This window comes from Camellia sinensis, chromosome 8 (assembly GCF_055761805.1).
Source record: "Camellia sinensis isolate YWXY chromosome 8, ASM5576180v1, whole genome shotgun sequence".
NCBI lineage: Eukaryota > Viridiplantae > Streptophyta > Magnoliopsida > Ericales > Theaceae > Camellia > Camellia sinensis.
This window is the reverse complement of record NC_138968.1, coordinates 129,807,584-129,825,164: the sequence shown is the minus strand read 5'-3', so window position 1 is coordinate 129,825,164 and position 17,581 is coordinate 129,807,584. Positions and strand designations below refer to the sequence as shown.

At 38.0% G+C, this 17,581-nt stretch overlaps 1 protein-coding gene across 1 annotated transcript in view; it reads left to right on the top strand.

The window, feature by feature from the left end:
• LOC114258608 (DExH-box ATP-dependent RNA helicase DExH6) overlaps positions 1-17,581 on the top strand; it is a 31,227-nt gene that overhangs the window by 7,895 nt on the left and 5,751 nt on the right. Inside the window, exons 6-12 of the mRNA XM_082883463.1 lie at positions 359-449; positions 576-634; positions 4,135-4,296; positions 5,532-5,584; positions 6,717-6,750; positions 6,874-6,963; positions 7,055-8,059. Coding sequence (XP_082739589.1) covers positions 359-449; positions 576-634; positions 4,135-4,296; positions 5,532-5,584; positions 6,717-6,750; positions 6,874-6,963; positions 7,055-8,059 — 1,494 coding nt within the window. The remainder of the gene's footprint in view (positions 1-358; positions 450-575; positions 635-4,134; positions 4,297-5,531; positions 5,585-6,716; positions 6,751-6,873; positions 6,964-7,054; positions 8,060-17,581) is intronic.

Below are 17,581 nucleotides of genomic sequence, written 5' to 3'. Positions count from 1 at the left end.
TAAGAGTGTAGAATTTTCTGAAAATTGTTTTTAAAAAATGGGAACCAAGCAAAGTGATAACCGTTCTCTTATGTGTAGAGTGCTTGCGTGTATGTGTGTAAAGGGAATACAAATTTTCCATTTTGTACTTTCGTATTAAATTTTGACAGCTTGGATGGAATTCTTTTGATGCGTGACAGTGATCTTCCATTGCTGCTCTAATATGTTAGTTATGAACCACAGCCAAAAAGCATTTGATTTTTCATATTGCAAAATTTTCTTTGATGTACTTGGTATTGTATTAACTTTAACTTTTTTTGAACATGTCGCAAATATTATTATGCGTGGCACTTGACTTAACCTTATCAATATGATTCAGGTCCCGCAGTTTCTTTTGGATTACATGTGGGGCAAGGGTGAGGCATGCAAAATAGTCTGCACTCAACCACGGCGAATCTCAGCAACATCAGGTGCATTCCAGCTGTTTATGTCTATGAATATCTTTGTTCTTGCTTTCTGCTTCCCTTTTTCTCTCACTTTCAGCTGCATTCAAATAATAAATATTATTTATCTATTTATTTATTTTTAATGTGTAGTTGCTGAAAGAATCTCTCGTGAAAGAGGCGAAAATGTTGGAGATAGTGTGGGATATAAGGTAATATCTATGATCGGTACTGTTACTTGTATGATTGCTATTTTCATATAGCAATAAATTCATTTACTTTTTAGTAGATTTGACTAGGTCTCGGGTTATAGCAATAAATTCATACATCTTGTTGGAGACTCCGCTTTTGTGGGAATCTTGTGCACTGGATTGACCCTTTTTATGATTTATGTTTATCTATTTTACCAGTTTCTACTTCTCTTGCATAAAATTGAATATTGAGAAGAACTTTATGATGGGAGTTTTTTGATACATTCAGTCAACAGTTGATCACATAAGAGATTTAACCAAAATTAAAATTTTGAAACAATTTTAATGAAACGTTTTTTTGCTCCATTGCAACCTCTAGTGAAGCAACTAATGGTTTCTGTGCTTGCCTAGAGAAAGAAGTTCCATGTTATGTACTTTGCAATCATTCCTAATTGAGGAAATAATTACTGGTTGCATTTGTATTGGAATATTTTTTTTGTCAATATTTGACAATTTGTTTGGAAACTACTTCTAATCTAAGTGGAGAAGGAAGATTGTAAGAAGAAAAGAGAAACCGGAGGGGGTAAAGAGGTTGCAAAGCGTGCTAGGGACAGACAAAGGTTCTCTATTCTTCATCTGATTCACACCAAGAAAGAAAATTTAGGATAAAAGACAGTTTTAGTCCCTAAAGTATGTGTTATTTGTCATTTTAGTCCCTTAAATTTCAATTTTGTCATTTTGGTCCTCAATGTTATCAATTTGAGTCAATTTGGCTCTATCTCTTACATTCGTCTAAATTGATAACGGGAACATAGATAAAAGACAGTTTTAGTCCCTAAAGTATGCGTTCTTTGTCATTTTAGTCCCTTAAGTTTTAATTTTTTGTCATTTTTGTCCTCAAAATTGTCAATTTGATCCTACCTAACGTCTGTCGACATTACGAGTACAACTTTGGCAAGGTCAACCTGAGCAACCCGAGCCTTGCCCAACTTTTTTTAAGGGCTTGGACAAAATATTTTTGAATTCAATACGGGCTTGGACAAAAATTCAAAAGCCTGAATTAAATGTAGGCGAACTTGTGCAAAAGACATCAAACAACCTAAGAACTCAAAACCCGAATTATATATATAAATATATCAAAATAGTATATACATATAAATTATTAGCCTTTGGATGATTTTAAAAAAGTAATTTAGATTGTTGTGTGTACAGTACAAGAAGGTATATATTCAAGGTAAATAGACATGTTGCATAAAATGATTGGAGTTAGGACCAAATTGACAAAAATTAAAACCTAAGGACTAAAATGACAAGGAACGCATACTTGAGGGACTAAAACTGTCTTTTATTCGTACTGTTCCCGTTATCAATGCAAACGGATGTTAGAGCTAGGACCAAATTGACTCAAATTGACAACTTTGAAGACCAAAATGAAAAAAATGAAACTTAAGGGACTAAAATGAAAAAGAATGCATACTTTAGGGACTAAGCTGTCTTTTATCCGAAAAGGTATGATAGGCTTCTATAATTAGTGGAAAATAACTGTGATAGCTTCTTATTCAAAGGCTTGCTATCAAGATAGTGACTTGAAAAGACAACCAAGAGAGAGGGGTTGATTTGGATTTTTCTTCAGAAAAGGATCTGCCAGTGTTCCCCTTGAAGCCTAACACAAACCACAAGGCAATAAAGAGAAGAAATAGAGGTAACAAACATGCAAATAATTTATAGTGGTTCAACTCAACCACAAACCTACATCCACTTGTCGATGAGGTGCCTCTCACTACACCGGTTTCTCCACTACATCCACTTCTCTTACAAATGTTTGTTTAATATGGAGCCAATTCTCCAGTTACAACACCTGAGATTTATTCAAAGCCTGTCCCTTATCACTCACACATAGGTGATGGGGAGTGTGAAGGCACATGATGATGCTTGAGGATTTAAAAAGTGGCAAAAGGATAAAAATTATAAAAAAATCAGGAGATATAAGTTGGCCAATAAGGAGGTTAAAAGGAAATTAAGTTAAATGAAAAACATTTAGAAAGCCTACGAGGAGAGGAATATAAAGGAATGTTTTGACCGAACCCAACGACACTAAACGTTGGGCAACTAAAAAACAACACATTCATAAAATAAACGTAGCTGAGATGAGGATGCTCAAATGAGTGTGTGATAAGACTGAAAGATGGAATTAGAAATGAATATATTCGTGAAATGGTGGTAGGAGTAGCACTAATTGAAGATAAGTTGGGAAAAAACATGCTAAGATTGTCATGTACAACAAAGACCGATAGATGCAGTGGAGAGGAAAGGGTTATATGACTACTATATAAATGGAAATGTTAAGGGGTGGGAAATGCCTAAACTTACTTGGGATGCAATAGGAAAAAATAATATGATTTTTTTAATTTAACTTAAGCAAATAGCCCTTTGATAGAGCAAAATGATGAAAAATAATTCATGTGGCTGACCCCACTTGATCTTGATTTGGATACAAGAGTTAGTTGTTTTATTTGGGTTTAGATTTTATTGTTTATTAGGATTCAATTATTTAAAATAAAAAAAACTTTGGTAACTTTTATTGGAGTTTCCTAGGATTCCTATAAATATGTGTAATAGGTTTGGAGATTGTTACTTTGGCATTGATTGAATATTGAGTTGATATTCTGTTTTTGCTTTCTCCTTTATTGTCTCTTCTTCTCTAGTTATTCTTCTTCTCTTCTTCTTCTTAGTGTGACATCAGAATTGGTACTTGGTAGTAATAGTCATGTTTTTGAAAAGCATGCAAAACAAATATGTATGTCTCTGCTTGTGTATGTAGATACTCTAATTTCATAATTATGGACAATCGTATATAGCAATTATAAGTTGCTTCACAAGTGGTATTTTCTCATGCCGTGTTGGAACAGTTGTTCCAATACTATACAAGTGAAACAAGTTGTTTCTAATTGGGGGTGTTTGTTTCAGCTTTTCAGAGCCAACTTATGGCTTTTAGCTTTGAAAAAGTTATTTTGGACTGTTTGGTTAAACTTATTTCAAACAGCTTCTGATTCTAACAGCTTATTTTAACTCAAAAAAGCTGATTTTGAGAAGCTGCTCACCCCTTGCTTCTGATTATCAGCTTCTGCTGTGGACATGTTAATTTATGATTATACTCTTAAATTTTTTTATTTTTTATTTTTTTAAAAATAGAAAAAGACTCAAATGGACTATAGATTATTATTATTATTATTTTTTATGAGAAATGTAGACAAACAAAAAATAAAAATTAATTAAAAAAGCTATTTCACAGCTTATTTAACAAACACTACTCAGCAACTTAAATCTATAATCCAACAGCTACACCAAACAGATTAACAACTTCTGATTAAAGTCATAATCTATAATCTATTAAGCTATAATCTATAAGCTGTTTTAACAGCTACACCAAACGGGCCTAATGTTTCTGGTTTTCATTTACCATTCATTATTCTAAAGCTATATATCTTATTATTACTGACTTAGCTTTGTTGCAAACCCAGATACGTTTGGAGACCAAAGGTGGGAAGAACTCATCCGTTGTGTTTTGCACTAATGGGGTTCTGTTGAGGGTGCTGGTTTCTAAAGGCACTGAAAGGTTGAAAGCAGAATCTTCAAAAAGACTGGCAAAGGATGCTGTTTCTGACTTAACTCACATTATTGTGGTATTCATCTTATTCTAACTTGACGTGTGATTTTTTTAATTATTTGCTCTTGAATATTGTGTTGTATTGTCCAATCTAGGGTTTGTTCTGTTACATTCATTGCATTACAATGCTGACTTGTCTTCCGTTATATTTATTGTTGATGATTCTGATAGCTCCTTAGTCCTGAACATAGATTTGTTTAAATTGGTCCCTTGTCTGATAATATCTATTGCTTCTAATAACTATTCCATATTTTTAATATTAATCTTTATATTCAAATTCTGAAGTAGTGAGTTGTCCCTTTAAATGGGGGTCTACCCCCTTTTAGATTTTGAAAATAAGCGGTTGGTCCATCAATCTTTTAAGAAGTATTTTGAGGAGTGGTGAGAGGGATGTAGGGTTAGTGGGTGAGAGGGCTTCAAGTTTATGAAGCTCAAGTTAGTGAAGGTTAGGTTAAAAGTGTAGAATAGGGGATTTTTTGGGGATTTGAGGGTGATTGAAGATGTGATTTTAAGTAGAATTGAGGAGTTGGATATTTTTAGTTAAGGGGGGTTCTAGATGAGTCTCCTAGGAAGGAAAGATTGGAGTTAAAGATTAAGTTTGGAAATTGGGTGTTAAGGGAGCAAATATTTGGGGTAAAAAATTGAAAATTAGATGGTCAGAGGCAGAGGATAATAATACCAAACTATTCCATAGGGTGGCATATGGGAAAAGGGAGAAGAAGTTGATAAAGAGGTTGGAAACTGATTCAGGAAGGGTAGTGGATGCAGAGGGAGGATTAGATAATTAATTTAAAAAATTCTTTTTATTCTGGGTTGTATACCTCGAGTGGGGTGGACAGGCTTGGCATTGAGGGTTTGGATTGGTTTCCAATCGAGGTCAATAAGTCCAATTGGTTGGAAAGACATTTTGATGAGGAAGAAATTGGATTGGTTTTTTTTAGTTTGATAAGGACAAGGTTTCAGGACCCGATGGTTTGACTATGGTTGTTCTTCAGGTTTGTTGGAATGTGTTTAAGAGGGAGGGATTTGGTGAAGGCATTTACTGAAGTTTTTGAGAATGTGTTTGTGTGGGATCGGTGGCTTCGGAAAGATTTTTTGAAAGTGTCTGTTGCTGGTTCTATGTTCTCTTAACCGGTTATTGAAAGTCCATTGATGTATCTATTTTTTCTTTTTAACTATGTTTTTGAAGTCCTGAAAAATGTATGCTATATATGACTGCTTGTTTTGTTTTGATGATTTGTCACTTAACAGGATGAAATTCATGAGAGGGATCGCTACTCCGATTTCATGCTAGCAATTCTCAGGTACTTCCTTTTTGGTATCTTTTTTTATTCTTTGTGTGGACTTGCTTATGTACATTGCTTGGTTGATAAATGTGGTATATAGACTCCGTGACATAGGACCACTTTAAGAAAACTGACCTGAGGCTATCTGCAGTTGGATTTGTGGTGGGTTTAGGTTAGGAAATATTCAAAGGTGAGAATTTTGAAAAGTAAGAATTCGTTCTACAGTTTGTAGAATGACGAAGGCTTTCAATTTCAGAAGTTGCAGGTTGCTCTATCTATGTCAAAATTAGCATGAATCGAGAGCCTACACTATGTTATGGGTTTATTTGATAAATTGAAGGCCAATAGGTAGGGTGGGCTTGGTTAAGGGAGTTTAGGGGCTGATCTGTGACTTTAAACAGCAACCCAAGTATAATTACTTTGTGGAGGAGAAGACGAGGGAGAAGAAGAATCTAGCAATCCCACCTAGGATTCGTTAGGAATTACGCCCTAAAGTAAGGCTATATAATGCATCAAACAATGCTTCACAAGCCTCTGGTAAGTTCTCAAAATGTCAACACTATTTTGAAAAGATCGTTTACATGTATATTTATAGGCTGTTGGACTTTCATTTCTACTGGAACTTTGACTCGCAAATAAGAAACTAGTGAATCTTTACCAAGTAGAATATTCTAGACTTGTTAAATGCAATATCAAGAAACCTGAAAACTGTGTTTGACCCAGAATGTGTTCCATGGGTGATCCCTATAGCCATGTCCAGCAACTTGCAAAATTACTAAAATCCTCCTAACTCTCCTCATAAATCATAAATAAATATGTCAAGCAACATTCTACCTTAAATGAAACACCAATTTAATACTTAAGTAAATCCTAACATGTTTATATAATGTTTTAGGAATGCTCCATGCATTCTTGTCCCTTTTCTTATGTCCAAGCTATGCATCTCTGTGACATAAATGACAAATTTGTGTTTTTATGTATGAGCATTCAATAATTGTTAGAATCGTGTTTGATTTTTATTAAAAAAGTAGCATTCACTCTGTTGTATTACCAATCATTAGAGAAAGATGAGGTTGGGTTATGCATTAATTTTTCCTTTTTTACAGTATTGATATATCTTTTCTGACATTGGTTAGTTATTTATCTGCAGAGACATGCTTCCTTCATATCCTCAATTACGTCTGGTTAGTACTGTTTCTTCCATGTATTCTGATAACATGCCTTAGTCCTCTGGCCAAGAGTAGATAAATGAATACACTGTGGTTGGTACTACTAAATGGAGTTAATGACCAATTATTTTATGACAGGTTCTAATGAGTGCTACACTTGATGCTGAACGATTTTCACAATATTTTGGTGGATCCCCAATTATCCGAGTCCCTGGGTTCACTTATCCTGTAAATGTTTCTCCTCATCTCCTCTATAGTTGATTCCAATCGATTGGTCTTAGTGATTTTCGTTGTGATCTTCGTCATAATGTTGTTACAGGTCAAAACTTTCTTCTTGGAGGATGTACTTACAATTCTGAAAGCAACAGAGAATAATCACCTTGATTGTGCTTCAGAAGATGCCATGGTCGATGAGTTTGAGTTGGGAGAGGAATACAAGATTGCCCTTGACGAGGCTATTAATTTGGCATGGTTGAATGATGAGTTTGATACCCTCCGAGATTTGGTCTCTTCTGAAAGAACTCCGAAAGTTTTTAATTACCAGCATTCATCGAGTGGAGTAACACCACTAATGGTGTTTGCAAAAAAAGGCAAAGTGGGTGATGTTTGCATGCTCCTCTCTTTTGGTGCAGACTGCCATTTACAAGACAGTGATGGAATTACTGCACCAGAGTGGGCTGAACGGGAGAGTCAGGGAGAAGCTTCTGAAATTATTAAAAAACACATGGAAAAAGTCCATTCCAACTGTGAGGAAGATCAAGAATTACTCGATAAATATTTATCCACTAGCAATCCTGAGCTTGTTGATGTTGCCCTTATAGAGAAGTTATTGAGAAAGATTTGTATGGATTCGAAGGATGGAGCTATCCTTGTTTTCCTTCCTGGGTGGGATGATATAAATAAAATGAGAGAGAAATTACTTGCTAGCCCCTTTTTCAAGGACTGTTCAAAGTTTTTGATAATATCTCTTCACTCCATGGTCCCATCTGCGGAGCAAAGGAAGGTTTTCAGACGCCCCCCTCTGGGTTGCCGTAAAATTGTTCTTTCAACTAACATTGCTGAGACTGCTATCACTATTGATGATGTTGTTTATGTTATAGACAGTGGACGGATGAAGGAAAAAAGTTATGACCCCTACAATAATGTATCAACTCTTCAGTCTTCTTGGGTTTCAAAAGCAAGTGCAAAGCAAAGAGAGGGACGTGCAGGACGCTGCCAACCAGGAATCTGTTATCACCTTTATTCAAAACTTCGTGCCGCTTCGATGCCTGATTTCCAAATACCAGAAATTAAGAGGATGCCAATTGAGGAACTTTGTTTGCAGGTAATCATTTCTCTCCCCTGTTACTCAATGACAACTACAAGATAAAAGAAACTCGAATGAGTGATAAAGGAAATTCCTCTGCTGTTATATATATATTATATACCCCATTATACATATCTTTTTTTCTTGTTTACCATGTGTAGGTATGATACATGGGTTAAAAAGTACTGAAAATGCCTTTCTTCCCCTGCCTATTTAGATGTAGATTTTGGTATCTCAGAAATAAATTAATCCATTACCATTAATGCGTTTTCAGCTTATAAATTTTAGTTGTTTCAACAATCCGTTGTTAATTGTTGTATAATCTGAAATTATTGGCGATATTTGAAGTAGTTGAAGTGTAAAGTATGCAAAACTTTGATTAGGGCTAGAGAGAAAGAGAGAAGGAACAAAGAGAAGACTGTATATATATTATTAAACATATGTTTCTTGATTCCTCTTATAAACCTAAAACATCAGCAAATATATAGAATACAATACGGCCATAGTATCCTCACTCAACACAAAAATTAACATATACTATATATTCTAACACTTCCTCTCAAGCTGGAACATAGAGATGGAACATGCCTAGTTTGGCAGAGAGACGCTGAAATAAAGAACGAGCAAGTGGTTTGGTGAAGATATCACCCAATTGATCATCAGAGCGAACATATGGTGCCACAAGTTGCCGACGCAACAACAAATCTCGTATAAAATGACAGTCAACTTCAATATGCTTTGTACACTCATGAAACTTGGGGTTGTTGGCAATGAAAATAGCAGCTTGATTATCGCAGTTCATGCTCATAGGAGTAGGAACACGAATACCAAAATCCTGCAAAAGATAATAAACCCATAACATCTGAGAGGTGGTATGCGCTATAGCACAATACTTAGCCTTAGCACTTGAACGAGCAATAACTAGTTGTTTCTTGCTATGCCAAGTAACAAGGTTATCTCCAACAAAGGTGCAATATCCGGTTGTTGAACGACGGTCAGTCCGACTACCGGCCGAATCAGCATCACTAAAGCCAGTGATAATCAAGGAAGAAGAAGGACGATAAAGTAAACCGCGACCTAGAGCATGTTTGAGATAATGCAAGATTCAACACAACATCAAAATGGGGTTCATGAGGAGCATGCAAAAATTGTCTAACAACATTCACAGCATAAGTGATATCTGGATGAGTGATGGTAAGATAAATCAACTTCCCAAATAAACGACGATATTGACCAATACCAGGAAACAACTCTTCAATCTCACCATCAAGTTTAACCAAGGAGTTCATAGGAATATCACTGGGACGAGTGCCCATAAGACCAATTTCAGCAAGAAGATCAAGAACATACGTTGAGAAAAAAACAAACCTCGAGAGGAGGGAGCGAGCAATCTCAATCCGAAGAAAGTACCGCAAATTACCCAAGTCCTTTGTGTGAAATTGCTTATCCAAATAAAGCTTCAGATCAATAATACTGACGGAGTTACTTCCAGAGATGATGATGCCATCCACATAAACAATGAGAACAATAACCCCAGTAGATGATTAGTGAACAAAAACAGAGTGATCAGAAGTAGAACGGCAGAACCCATATGCAAGCACAATGGGTACTGAAGCGATCAAACCAAGCACGAAGAGATTGTTTAAGACCATACAAAGCCTTCTGTAAACGACAAACCATATGCTCATGACCAGGAACAACATAGCCAGGGGGCTGATCCATATAGATCTTGTTGAGATTGCCATGAAGAAAGGCATTCTTTATATCAAGCTAATATAAAGGCCAAGACTAACTAACGGCAACAGAGAGGAGAATCCGAACAAAATTCAGGCTAGCCACAGGGGAGAAGGTCTCCGGATAATCAATGTCATAGGTTTGAGTATAACCTTTGGCCATGAGACGGCCTTTAAGCCACTCAACAGCACCACCAGGTAGATACTTAACTGTATAAATCCAACGACAGCCAACAACAGGTTTCCCAGAAGGAAGAGGTGTAAATTCGCAAGTCTGATTCTGATGAAGAGCACTCATCTCCTCATCCACAACATGTTTCCAATCCGACATCGACATAACCTACTGATAAGAAGATGGAATAGAAAGACAAGACAAGACAAGCTATATGCAAAGGAGTGAAAACTAAGGAAAAGACGAGCTTAAGAAACAAAATTAGAAATAGGATGCTGAGTATAAGTACGTTTACCTTGGTGCATTGTAATAGGTAAATCATCATCAGATGGCACAGTTAGAGAAGCGGAAGGAACCTTGGACATAGAAGATAAAGTAGCCAGGCCATAAGAAACCACGCGACAGGCTTGGGACCGCTGATAAACCTGTAGAAGAGATGACGAAGAAGAATCTAAACCAACGGAAGATGACAGGGGGAACAAAGGGCATCGGAAGAGTAGGAGTTGGAATGGATGTCTTCCCTTCACGACAGGAGATAAGATCCGCTGACAACTGCTGACCAGATAAGGAGAAAAAAGAGGTGGACTAAAAAAAGGTAACATCGGCACTAATAAAGAACTGACGAGACTCGAGATGATAACACCGATAACCTTTCTGTGTACGGGAATAGCCGACAAAAATACATTTGTGAGCACGGGGAGATAATTTATCCAACCACAGAGCAACGACATAGACAAAGGCCACATAACTAAAAACACGAGGAGGAAAAGGAAACGAAGAACAATTAGGGTATAATTGAGAGAAGGGAGACTGATTATGTAAAACAACGGAGGGCATGCGGTTAATAAAGAAACAGGCAATCAACACAACATCACCCCAAAATTGTTTAGGAACATGCATGTTAAACATCAAGGTCTAGGCAACGTCTAGCAAATATCTGTGTTTTTGCTCAGCAATACCATTTTGCTGCGATGTATGAGCACAACTAGTTTGATGGATAATACCACGAGCATCACAAAAACCATTCACAATAGATTGCACATATTCTAAGGCATTATCAGACTGAAATATCTTAATGCGTTTCGCAAACTGAGTAAAAGTTTTATTATAAAACTTAGAAATTATTTGGGGCAAGTCAGAACGCTGCCGTAATAAAAAAACCAAGTCATCTGAGAATAATCATCCACAAAAATAACAAAATAAAAAAAAAAAATCATTAATAGTAGGAGTGCGATAGGGACCCCATATGTCGGTATGGACTAAATCAAAAGACGTTGACACACGACTAATACTGCGACTAGAAAAAGAACTGCGGTGATGCTTGCCGAGCTGACACGCTTCACATTCAAGCTGAGACAAATGGCTTAAACCTGGATTAGCTAACTTAGGCTTGGCTAAGGATGGATGACCCAGACGGAAATGCCATTGCAAGGGAGACACGGTGGCACTTAAAACAGCAGAACCAAAAGGAGGAGGACTAACAGTGTCCAAAAAATATAAACCATCCTTCTCATGCCGCAAACCAATCATCTTCTTGGTCTAGGGTCCTATAAAACACAAGAAGCGGAGAAAAGGTTACAGAACATTGTAGAACTTTAGTTAATTGACTAACAGAAAGCAAATTAAAAGAAAATGACGGGACATAAAGACTAGAGGGTAAGGAGAGAGATGGAGTGGGTTGAAGAGTGTCCTGGCCACTAATAAGTCGGAAGGATCCATCAGCGAGTATAATATTACAGGTAACAGGACGAAAAGTATGAAAAAAAGAGGAATTACTAGAAATATTAGAACTAGCGCCGGAGTCTAAAAGCCAAGGTTGAGAGGATTGAGCCATACATGCAATATTACCTGAGCTAGCTGATGTAGCAGTAGAAGATGAAGGAAAAGTAGTACGAAGAGAATTGACTATCTTAGTAAGCTCGCTAATCTGGGTGGTGAGTGCATCATAAAAATCAGCTGGGGAAGCACCTGGTTCAGAGGGAACTGAAGTCGACTGAGAGGATAAAGCATCCATAACCTGATTCACATGATCAGGTTTACCATATTTCTACCAACAACAAGGTTCAAAATGACCTAAGGCACCGCAATGAGTACATTTTCGATCACATGAGATACAACACCAATACCACGTCCACCACCACCATGAGAACCACTAGAACCAGTATGGGATCCATGAGAACTAGTAAACCAAACCAAACCAAGCTTTGAGTCCCATCAAATGGGGTCGGCTACATGAATCCTTCTTCTCCACGCGGCCCTATCAAAGGCCATTTCGTTAGTTAAATTAAGTAGATCCATATCTCTATTTACAATGTTAGCCAACGTTAATCTAGGCCTACCCCGTCCCCTAACACTCCCCTCTACCGTTACAGTATCGCATCTCTTCACTATTGCCTCTGTTGGTCTCCATTGAATGTGACCAAACCATCTCAATCGATTCTCCCTTAACTTATCTTCTATCGGTGCTACTCCTACCCATTTTCGAATACACTCATTAATTTCTAATTTTGTCTTGTCTTGTCTAGTCTTGCCACACATCCACCTTAGCATCCTCACCTCAGCCACACTCATCTTATCTACATATTGTTTCTTGGTTGCCCAACACTCCGTCCTATACAACATCGCTAGTCTAATAGCCATTCTATAGAACTTGCCTTTTAGTCTAGTGGATATTCATTTATCGCATAGTATCCCAGACGCACTTCTCCAATTACACCATCCCGCCTTAATCCTATGGGCCACATCCGCATCAATCTCCCCCGCTGTTGTGATAATCGACCTTAAATAACGAATATGTTCACTCTTAGGCAGTTCTTGGTTCTCAATCTTCACTTTTCCTCTGCTTTCATTGTTATTGTTACTGTTACTAAATTTACACTCCATGTACTCTGTCTTAGTTTTGCTTATCCAGAATCCTTTCGATTCAAGAGCTTTTCTCCAAATCTCCAACTTTGTGTTAACTTCTTCTCTAGTCTCATCTACTAGCACGATATCGTCTGCAAAAAGCATACACCATGGCATGTTATCCTGAATATTTTTCGTTAACTCATCCATAACTAAAGCAAAAAGATAAAGGCTTAAGGTAGATCCTTGGTGTAACCCAACAGTGATAGGAAATTTATTTTTCTCTCCAGCAGGCGATCTAATAGTGGTCACCACCCCTTCGTACATGTCCCTAATCACATCAATGTAACCTTTTGTCACCCATTTTTTTTCTAACACCCACCATATTATATATCGGGGCACTCTATCATATGCTTTCTCAAGGTCGATAAATACCATATGAATGTCTCTTTTCTTTTCTCTATACTTTTCTATTACTCTCCTCAAAAGATAAATTGCTTCCATTGTTGACTTGCCAGGCATAAACCCAAATTAATTCTCTGACACCTCTGTTATATCTTGCAATCGGCGTTCCATCACCCTCTCTCACATTTTCATTATATGACACATTAGCTTGATTCCTCTATAGTTGTTGCAATTCTGGACATCTCTTTTATTCTTATATATTGGCACTAAAATACTCTTCCTCCACTCATCTGGCATGTTCCTAGTCAATAAAATATTGCTAAACAACCTAGTCAATCAAGCAATCCCTTTTTTACCCAAGCACTTCCAAGTTTCAATAGGGATATCATCGGGTCCTAAAGTCTTATTTGATTTCACATTCTTAAGTGCAATCTCCACTTCAAAGTTCCTAATCCTGCGATAAAACCTATAGTTTTGGTTTATCGCATTACTGGCCATTTCTTCCCCTATTCTCATACCTCAATGTTCCTCATTTAGTAGTTTCTCAAACTAGTTTTTCCATCTTTCCTTAATCTCTTTATCCTTCATCAATACCTTAGAATCCTCACTCTTGATGCACTTAACTTGATTAAAATATCTTATTTTTCTCTCTCGTATCTTAGCAAATTTGTATACCCTCTTCTCTCCCTCTTTACTATCCAGTCTAGTGTATAGGTCATCATAGGCTTTCAACTTCGCCTCTCTTAATACTTTTTTGATCTCCTTATTAGCCAATTTATAGCTCTTAAGGTTTTCCTCAGTTCTATCCTTCTGCCACTTTTTAAAGCACTCGTTTTTTGTCTTAACTACCATTTGAACCTTTTCCCTCCACCATCAAGTTTCCCTAGAGCTGGGTCCCGTCCCTTTCGACTCTCCAAGCACTTCCCTTGAGATTCTCCTCATACAATTGGCCATCGAGTTTCACAGTATTAGCATCATCTTTCACGTCTCAAGTTATCCATTCTATTCTTAAATATTTCTAGTTTATCCTCTTTTAGGTTCCACCATCTTGTCCTACGACGCCCACCATCCTTCCTAGCTTGGTATTGCCCTTTAAAACATAAATCTAGTACCAAAATCTTATGTTGAGAGGTCAGGCTCTCTCCAGGAATTTTCCTTACAATCATTGCATTTTAGGCGGTCTATTTTTCTCACTAAAAAGTAATCTATTTGGCTCTTAAAAGTTATCAAATGCTCATCCCTCTTCTTATACATAGTATTGGCCACCACCAGGTCAGAAGCTAATGCAAAATCTAAGATACTCTCTCCAGTCTCATTTCTGTCACCAAAACCGTAACCACCATGCACCCTTTCATAGCCTAGTTTATCTATGCCTACATGGCCATTAAAATCTCCACCTATGACCAAGTTCTCTCCTATGGGTATCTCTTGTACGATTTCATCCATTTGCTCCCAAAAATCCCTCTTAGTCTGATCATCTAATCCTACTTGAGGGGGGCGTATGCACTAATAACGTTCAGTAGATTCCTTCCAATAACTAGTTTAACTAACATAATCCTATCCCTTTTCCTAATGACCGTCACTACATTCTCCACTAGACCCTTGGCAATTATGATTCTTACCCCATTCCTGCGTCTATTCTTACCACTATTGTAAGAATTTATGTATTATTGATTGATGTCTTGATTGATAGATTACAAGATGCATTAATTACAATTCCTATACAATCTATATATAGAAGAAAATGTGGTAGTAGGTGTAGTGGAGGTGATAGTGGGTTAGGTGAAGTGGAGTGTGTAGTGGAGTAGAGGTAGGTGAAGTGGAGTGTGTAGTGGAGTAGGTGAAGGTAATGTGGTAGTAGGTGTAGTGGAGGTGATAGTGGGTTAGGTGAAGTGGAGTGTGTAGTGGAGTAGAGGTAGGTGAAGTGGAGTGTGTAGTGGAGTAGGTGAAGGTAAAGATGGGAAATTCTAACAGCCCCCCGCAAACTCAAGGAGGAGAGAAACTAACCAACTTGAGTTTGGAGAGAGTAACAAAACAAGAAAATACATAAAAATAAAAAAGGATAGGAGACACTGTATGGTCGTGTCAGACCGTTGGTGAAGACACTGTATGGGGTGTCATAACGTTGTAGAGGACACTGTATGGTGGTGTCAGACCGATGTAGAAGACAGTTTATGGGGTCATGTCGGACCGTTGTAGAAGACAATGTTGTGACAGTTTACGGAGTCTTGCTGGACCCTTGTAGAAACTAACCGGAATCAATGTCGGGACAGTTTACAGAGTCTTGTCGGACCCATAAAGGAGCTAACCGGAATCAATGTCGGGACAGTTTACAGAGTCTTGTCGGACACTTGTAAAAACTAACCGGAATCAATGTCGGGACAGTTTACAGAGTCTTGTCGGACTCTTAAAAAGTTGCACCCTCAAAAGGTGTGCCCAATTTTGTCAAAAGGCGTGCCATCAAAAGGCGTGCCCAATTCATCAAAAGGCGTGCCATCAAAAGGCGTGCCATCAAAAGGCGTGTCCACTTTGTCAAAAGATGTGCCATGAAAAGGCGTGCCAGTTTGTCGGGCGGCAAGAGGCGCGCGATACGCGTGGCTGCCTCGGCTATTTAACCAAGACGAAGGCTGAGGCTGAGGCATACCATTCTGAAACCTCTGAAACCAACCCTTCGCTGAAAAAACTCTGCCTCTGCGGAGAGAGAAACTGTGGAACACTTTGTTGCCATTCTGTCACCAACCCTTCCGAACATTACCAGTCTGAAATTGCTATTTCGCTGAAACACTTAGCAACCCAAAAACATGGCCTCTTCTTCCCGTCCAGCTACCCAGAACCTGCTCACGCTCTTTCCAGAACTGAACGAGCCCACAAGAGAAATAACTGGTGCGGTGGCCAGTGAACCTCAACCAAACACCTCTGGTTTTGCTCCATTGAACTTTCCGATGCGGTCGGTGGAGCAAAAAATGGCGGTGCAAACTGATATTGAGGCTAATCAGTATACTCTGAAGTCATGCGTGGAAACCATGACGGTGGTCAGAAATTTGTCGAACCGGCTGCAGAGTAGGACAAATGAGGTGCAGCATTTAAATTCCCAGCTGGCTCTGCTCCAACGCATGTATAAGGATGCGCGAGCAGAGATAAGTGTGCTGAAAGCAGAAAATAAGGAGCTGAAGCGGAAGGCCACTGTGATGTTCCGATTTGGAGGTCCGCCGTATGCTGCAGTGGAGGAGTATGGAGGAGTGAACGTGCTCGGCGGCGTAGGAAACACGGAGGCAGCACCGTCAAGGGCCGCCCAGGACGGAGGAAAGAAGAAGAGATCTGCAGCAGAGTAGAGAAGAAAAATCCCACTGTGGGTGTTGGGTGTGTTATGGTGGTTTTTTTTTTTTTTTTTTTTTTTTTTTTTTTTTTTTTTTTTCTCGTGTAAAATTATGATCGGGGTTGATCCTGACATGAATAAAATAAGTGTGTTTGGCAAACTCGAATGGTAGGTGTGGTAAGGCAGAAAAAATCAACTGGAATGAATTTTTTTTTTTTTTTTTTTTTTTTTTTTTTTTTTTTTGTGAAAATAATAATAATAATAATAATAATAATAATATTAATATGGAAATCATGGAGTGGGCGGTGGTACAAAAATATTGTGTAGAAAAAGAGGGAGATGGTGGAAAAGAGAGGCCACTCATGTTATTAAAATAAATTAAGGAATTAAAAAAAGTGATATTGGTTTTGTTTTCAAAAAAGATGGATTAAAATAAATATAAAAAAAGAAAAAGAAAGTGGAGACCATGATGAAAGGTGGGAACAAGTGTGCTGGTGCTGTGTTGTAATGGTCAGAAAGAGAGATAAGAAAATAAAATAAAATAAATTTCAAGGTGCTGTGTTGTAATGGCATTGAAATATCCACCATCATAAAGAGTATCAGTGGTGCTGCATATGTTTATGAGCATTATTTGAGGCCTTTCTTTCTTAACCCACAGCAGACTGTTAACGTCTAGTATGTCCCAAGGAAGAAGGACATCTTCAGTAAGCCAGATGACATTCTAACTGCTGCTGAGAAGTACATAGAAGAACATGGCCCGGAAGCATTTGAGAAGCTTGTTAGCAAGGATAGGGAAACCAAGTTCAGGAGTAGCAATTACACGTATTTTGATGAGGACCACAGCTATTGAGCCTTGTTTGGCTGAGGGAAACACCTTTTTTCCGCTGCTGTTAGGAGTATCTTTCCGGTGGAGAAGCTGCTATGGACTATTTGGGGAGAGTGATGTCGAAAGCCGGAGCCTTGGATCTCGCCACCGGCGTCGGCGGAAAGATCGAGAAAGACGATGTTCTCTCCGCTGTCCAGAAGTATGAGCAGTATCACGGCTACTATGATGCCGAGAGAGAATGAGA